This window comes from Pollachius pollachius (assembly GCF_949987615.1).
Source record: "Pollachius pollachius genome assembly, chromosome: 16".
NCBI classification, from domain to species: Eukaryota; Metazoa; Chordata; class Actinopteri; order Gadiformes; family Gadidae; genus Pollachius; species Pollachius pollachius.
Window position 1 is genome coordinate 5,578,767 of NC_136949.1, and position 6,246 is coordinate 5,585,012.

Below are 6,246 nucleotides of genomic sequence, written 5' to 3' on the forward strand. Positions count from 1 at the left end.
TCTTCCTTGCTCCCTCCCACTCCGACCTGCTCACCCTCTCCCCCTCTGCCTCCCCGCTGCAGACCATCGTCCGCGGCAACCGGCCCCCCAAGGACGCCTCCATCAACGGCCTGCTGGAGGACTTTGACAACATCTCGGTGACGCGCTCCAACTCCCTGCGCAAGGAGAGCCCCACGGGCCCCCACCAGGCCGGCAGCGGCGGGGGCGCCGGTGGTGGTGGTGGTGGTGGTGGTGGTGGGGGCCCCGCTGGGACCAAACCCGGCGGCGGCGGCGGCGGCGGGCGCCTCAACGCCCCCGAGGAGAACGGCTTCAGCCACTACTACTCGCGCTACTCCTGCGACATCGACACCTCCAGCCGGGAGTTCACGCTGGAGCCGGGCAAGCTGGGCTTCTCCATGGACGGGGACTGGCCCCCTGGCCGGCACTACCGCCTGCCCAAGCAGAACGGCCACATGCACGCCTCCCAGCACCCGCAACACCACCACCACCACCACCAGCAGCAGCACCAGCAGCACCAGCAGCACCTCCTCCACCAGCAGCAGCAGCAGCAGCAGCAGCAGCTGCAGGGGCACCCGGTGATCCGCAGCTCCTTCTACCCCGACGCCATGCCCCAGCGGGGGGGCGACTACGCCAAGCTGCCCCCCGACTACCACGCCTACCTGGAGAGCAAGGGCCGCTCGGTGGCGGACGAGGGGGCGTCCACGGCGGGCAGCGGCGTGGGCTCCAGCGGCTACTACCGCGCCTCGGTGGGGGGGTCGTCCAGCCAGGACTACCGGGACACGTCGGTGGGCACGCCGTCCCGCGCCTCGCTGCACAGCGAGCAGATCAACTACCCGGACAGCGAGTGGAGCTACGGCGGCGTGGGCGTGGGCGTGGGCGTGGGCGGCGGCGGGGGCGTGGACTACGACAAGCGGCCCAAGAGCTCCTACGTGGCGCAGACCAGCCCCACGCCGGCCATCCGCCAGCGGTCCCGCTCGGGCTCCGGGCTCCAGGAGCCCAGCGTGCTGTACGGGCCGGCGGGGGCCTTCAAGGGCCCCCCGCAGGCGCACCCCTACAGCTCCTACACCTACCCCCGCCTCTCGGAGAGCCTCGGGAACGCCCAGACCTTAACCAAGGTAGGCATGGGGGGGGGGGGGTGATCTGGTTGCGTGCACGCACTCACACACACAGTTGTTGTTGTCTTTTTGCGGTTTATTGGATTTTTGCTTGGGATGAGATGTGTTTGCCACGGTGTTTTGTGTCATTTTAATCCGAAGTGAGGAACGGTTCCGCCGTCTTGTTCAGGGCGTGGATTGGTGGACCTCCTCATACAGGTTCAGCTTCCATGGCGACCAGGAAACTCGTTCCGTCTCTCTCTCTCCCTCTCTCTCTCTCCCTCTCTCTCTCTCTCTCTCTCTCTCTCTCTCTCTCTCTCTCTCTCTCTCTCTCTCTCTCTCTCTCTCTCTCTCTCTCTCTCTCTCTCTCTCTCTTCGGCTGTTCAATTCAGAATTTTCGGACTCCACATTAGGCATTTAATTGATGTTAGTCCAAAACACTTCTGTACGCAATGTTCAGTTTTACTTGAAACCACAACCTGTCAAAATGTATTAAGAAACTCGATTTGTGTCCGGACATTAAACGATGGCATACAACACAGAATCTCTCAAGAACAACTGAAACGTACCACACATATGCGTGTCCAACTCCGATCAATTCCCCTTTAATGAACAAAGATTCATCTGAATTCCTCTCCCTTAGCCTCTCTCTCAATCCATATCTAGCTCTCTTTATCTTGCCCCCAAGAACAGTATCAGTCTTTCAGCGAGATGGACAGTAGCAGCCATTAGCCCCCCACAAACCCAGGCACATGCACACACGCACACAAACACACACCCACACACACAAACAGACACACTCACACGCACACACAGAGAACTGCCCTTTCTCAGGAAGACACTACCAACTGTCAACAGCTCCAACTTTCACTACCAGGTGCGGGATGGAGTGAGAAAGGGAGGGAGAGCGAGAGAGAGGGAAGGAGAGCGAGAGAGAGGGGAGGAAAGCATGAGAGATGGGGAGGAAATGTGGGAGAGGGAGAGAGTGAGTAATTGGGGGCATAGACAGAACCACAGTAAGGGAGAAATTACACAAAGAGAGGAGAACTATGGGAGAGGAAATAAAGGAAAAAGAATCCATAAAAGAACAGGAAAGCGAGATTGGTGGTTAGAGTGGGGTGAGAGCGAGAGTGAGAGAGTGAGGATGATATATAGAGACGATGGCTCGATGAGAGGGACGTGTCCCATTTGAAAGTGGGAGAGTAAAGAGTGCTGTGCTGTCTCTTTGTTTCACCAGACTCACCACACAACACAGACAGACAGCGGACAGACAGACAAGACAAGTCATTCTTGATTAGAAAACTGCGGGTAGAAATTTGTAGAACAATCCACCCCTGCCTGCCCGCCTCTCTAAATTATACATTCCACGGGGATGGTACGAGACGTCTCCAAATGTCCTGGGAGAGAGCTCGCCCTCATCTCGTCCTTAAAATAAGACTCTTAATGAACTCTCATTATCGCGGGGGGAAAGGTCACTCCCAGGTCTTTAACAACAACAACCACTGTTATTAGTGATGGTGGGAAGCCCTTGAGAGTTGGTACAATAGGCTGAGTGACACCGCAGCTAACGTAGCGGTCTGTAAGGACAGAGCCAGACCTGGCTAGGGCGGGAGGCCGTGAACAGGTGGGCACTAGGACCATGTTCAGGATTCAGAGGCTCAAATGCTCTTTTAAAGGATGAAGATAGAAATATAAGTTATAAGTTAGAAATATAAGTTATATAAGTACTGTTTCATTGTTCTTCAAGCATTCTGCGATGCACTTTTCTTTGAACGATATGGATCAAGCAGGAGGTAATGTGATAAAGAAATAAATGTAAAACGAAACATTATTGGACATTAAATACTAAATACAAAAAAAATGCAATCTTTATTCTTTGAAATTGTTTAATGTACATTAAAAGTACAAAGTGGCTAACATGCTAGATATAAATATATTATTTTGCGGAAGAAAAATTGAATACATTTATCTAACCCAGTTATTTATAATACTTCCTCCGGCCTCATTCCTTCTAATAAGAAAGCAGCAGTGTCATTTGAGTTCTAAACAGTTAAAAATAAAAGTATCATTAGTTGCTCTGCAATGTTACCATGAACCCAGCGGCGGCAATAGTCATCGCCATTATCGCTGTGTGAGTGTGAAATGCACTGAAAACACATCGCCTCAGGGAATTATATTACATAGAGTAGGAGAGAGAGAGGTGGAGGGAGACAGGAAGAGAGGGAGAGAGAGGTAGAGAGGGAGAGAGAGAGGGGGGGGAGGGGGAGAGAGAGAGAGAGAGGGGAGAGAGAGAGAGGGCGAGAGAAAGGACGAGGAACGGAGAGATTGAGTAGTAATAAAGGAACGATGCAGTCCGCTCGTGATACTGAAAGAGTCGGCAATAAAGGTTTTCACCATTTGATACGTTGCTACTAGCTTTGTACTAGTATGGAGTGTGTGTGTGTGTGTGTGTGTGTGTGTGTGTGTGTCTGTGTGTGTGTATGTGTATGTGTGTGCAATCACAGCTTCCAGCAGGCCCCCTTCACACACAGTGGCTCTGGTAACCGAGAGTAGTGCGGGCTTTCGCTGATGTAGATCCCAGGGGGTCCTGATGAAAAACCATTTAACCTGTATGCTTCAGTAAATAGCCACTCAAGAGAAATGATCACAAACACACACTCACACACACACATACGCTGGCATGCACGCACATGCACGCACGATCAAGCAAATGGACACACACACACACACGCACATTCTCCTGCCCACACGCCCACACACACGCACCCACAAACACACACACGCACGCATACACACACAGACAAACATACACACACACACACACACACGCACACACACACACACGCACACACTCACACAGACAAACACACACACACACACACACACACACACAGTCACACAAGACATAAGAACATATTAACATCACAAACTCAAACAGACACAGTCCAATAATCATTCATGGAGAATCCAAGAGCAGTATCAGTGCTGAGACTTTTAAAGAGATTCAAAAGTCCGATCCCTCTGTACCACGTGTGTCTCTGTGTGAAGAGGATGTGTGTGCGGTAAGCATGGCTTCAACATGCAACCCTGTGTAACACATGGATACTCAGAGCACTACTAAAACAAGCATACCCTGCATCCTGCTCTGTCCTTTATACTGTGGCTTCTGCTATCGAGCTACTTATACTAAGTAGTTCACTCGCTTCATTCTTGGTGTGCCCTTTGAAGAGCTGATAAAGTGAAGAAGGAATGCTACTTTATTCCCAGAAAATGAACGAGTCTGATGGGTGGAGGAGATTTGAGTGTGTAGTGAGCAAAAAACAAAGATTGCCTTACGTTCCCGGCCAGCTTAGCAATCACTATTCTTTATAGCTTATGGACCCTGTAACCAACCCAACCCCCAATCCCCTCTCTCTCTCTCTCTCTCTCTCTCTCTCTCTTTCTTTCTCTCTCTCTCTCTCTCTCTCTCTCTCTCTCTCTCTCTCTCTCTCTCTCTCTCTCTCTCTCTCCATCTCTCTGTCGCCCTCGCTCTCTCATTCAGCTTTTTTCCCCATTTTTCATTCAGCCCACCTAAGTAAATGTACTTCATTTCCCAGACGACAGGGATGTAATGGTAGACAGTATGGAGTGCTGACCTCATACACACACACACACACACCCGCACACACACACACACAGAAACACACACTCATGCATACTCATGCTCTTTTCTGTGTAAAACACACACACTATCAGACACACACACACACACAAACACACACTACCAGACAGACACACTTGCATTGAAGCATTCACAAGTACACACAAACACACACACTTGCATTAAAGCAGGCAGAAGTACACACACATACACACACACACTATCAGACCCACATACTTGCATTGAAGCAGGCACAAGTACACACACATACACACACACACACACACACACACACACACACACTGGGATACACACCCTCAGCCGGGGCGGGCGTGGGGGCTCTGTGTTGTAGCTCTCGCTGGTAAATTGATGTTGCGGCACTTTTCCCTTTCTGCAGCCTTAGCATAAAAACAGACCCGGCGATGTTCCAGCGCGCAATTCAATTTCACACTTGAGTTAGGTTGTTGATTACCCTGCCAAACTCAGATTAATGCACGTTTAACCAACATGGATCTGGGGGGCCCTCGGCTGACAGCCAGCCAGCAGTGCCGGCCAACAAAAGAAGAGGGCCCCCCCCCCCCCCCCCCCCCCCCCCCCCCCCCCCCCCCCCCCCCCAGACTGGGGCCATCCCTGAAGCCCCCCCCACCCCACCCCCTCCCATGCCGCACAGTGATTGATTAGCGGAGGGGACACCACGTAATTATACATCGTCCCGACACATCAGCACGCCTCATCCTGTGTGTGTGCGTGTGTGAGTGTGTGTGTGCATGCGTGTGTGTGTGTGTGTGTGTGTGTGTGTGTGTCTGTGTGTGTGTGTGTGTCAGCAGCTGCATAGATATCTGCTTGCGTCCTCCTCCTGCTGCCCAGTGTGTGTGTGTGTGTGTGTGTATGGTTGTGTGTGTGTGTGTGTGTGTGTGTGTGTGTGTGTGCGCGTGCAACAGTTGTGAGGAAGAGTGTTAGGGATTTTTCTATTATCCCGGCTGTCTTCAGTGGGTGTTTATAAAAAGCAAAAAAAACAATCCCTGTCCTGTTTTGCTGGTTGAAGGAGGGTTGAGGGGGCGTGGCAGCGGTAATTTAAATCCCTCACTACATCTCCTCGGGGAGAAAAGCCTCCTCCTCTGTTGTTTTTTCACATAGCACCCACGTTAGCCTACTAGCTTCATAGCATAGCACCTTTCTCCAGCACTATCCTGCACTATTCCAGATCTGCTCTGTTTCCATGCCCCTAATTGTGATATTACTTTTCAACTAAATTCAATTAAATTCAATTGTATTTATATAGCCCTTTACCAGCATTACAGTCTCAAAGGGCTTAGCAGGCCAAACATTTATGGCGTTTTGGTGCATGTGTTTTTGCTTTCCATTTCTAATAAAACAACTCTAAGGAAGTACGAATTTCAGGCCTGTCATGGTGATGCAGGACATAATGGAGTTACGCTCTCTCCTTCCCTGGATAATGAGGTCCTCGTTCTGCGCAGCTGTTTAATACAGTGGTTTGAATCAATACATTGA

The 6,246-nt window shown here is 51.2% G+C and overlaps 1 protein-coding gene across 1 annotated transcript in view; it reads left to right on the forward strand.

Moving 5' to 3' along the window:
• Positions 1–6,246, forward strand: part of pak5 (p21 protein (Cdc42/Rac)-activated kinase 5) — a gene marked incomplete at its 5' end in the record, with an annotated part of 32,175 nt that overhangs the window by 16,995 nt on the left and 8,934 nt on the right. The window contains one exon of the mRNA XM_079754231.1: positions 63–1,115. Coding sequence (XP_079610357.1) covers positions 63–1,115 — 1,053 coding nt within the window. The remainder of the gene's footprint in view (positions 1–62; positions 1,116–6,246) is intronic.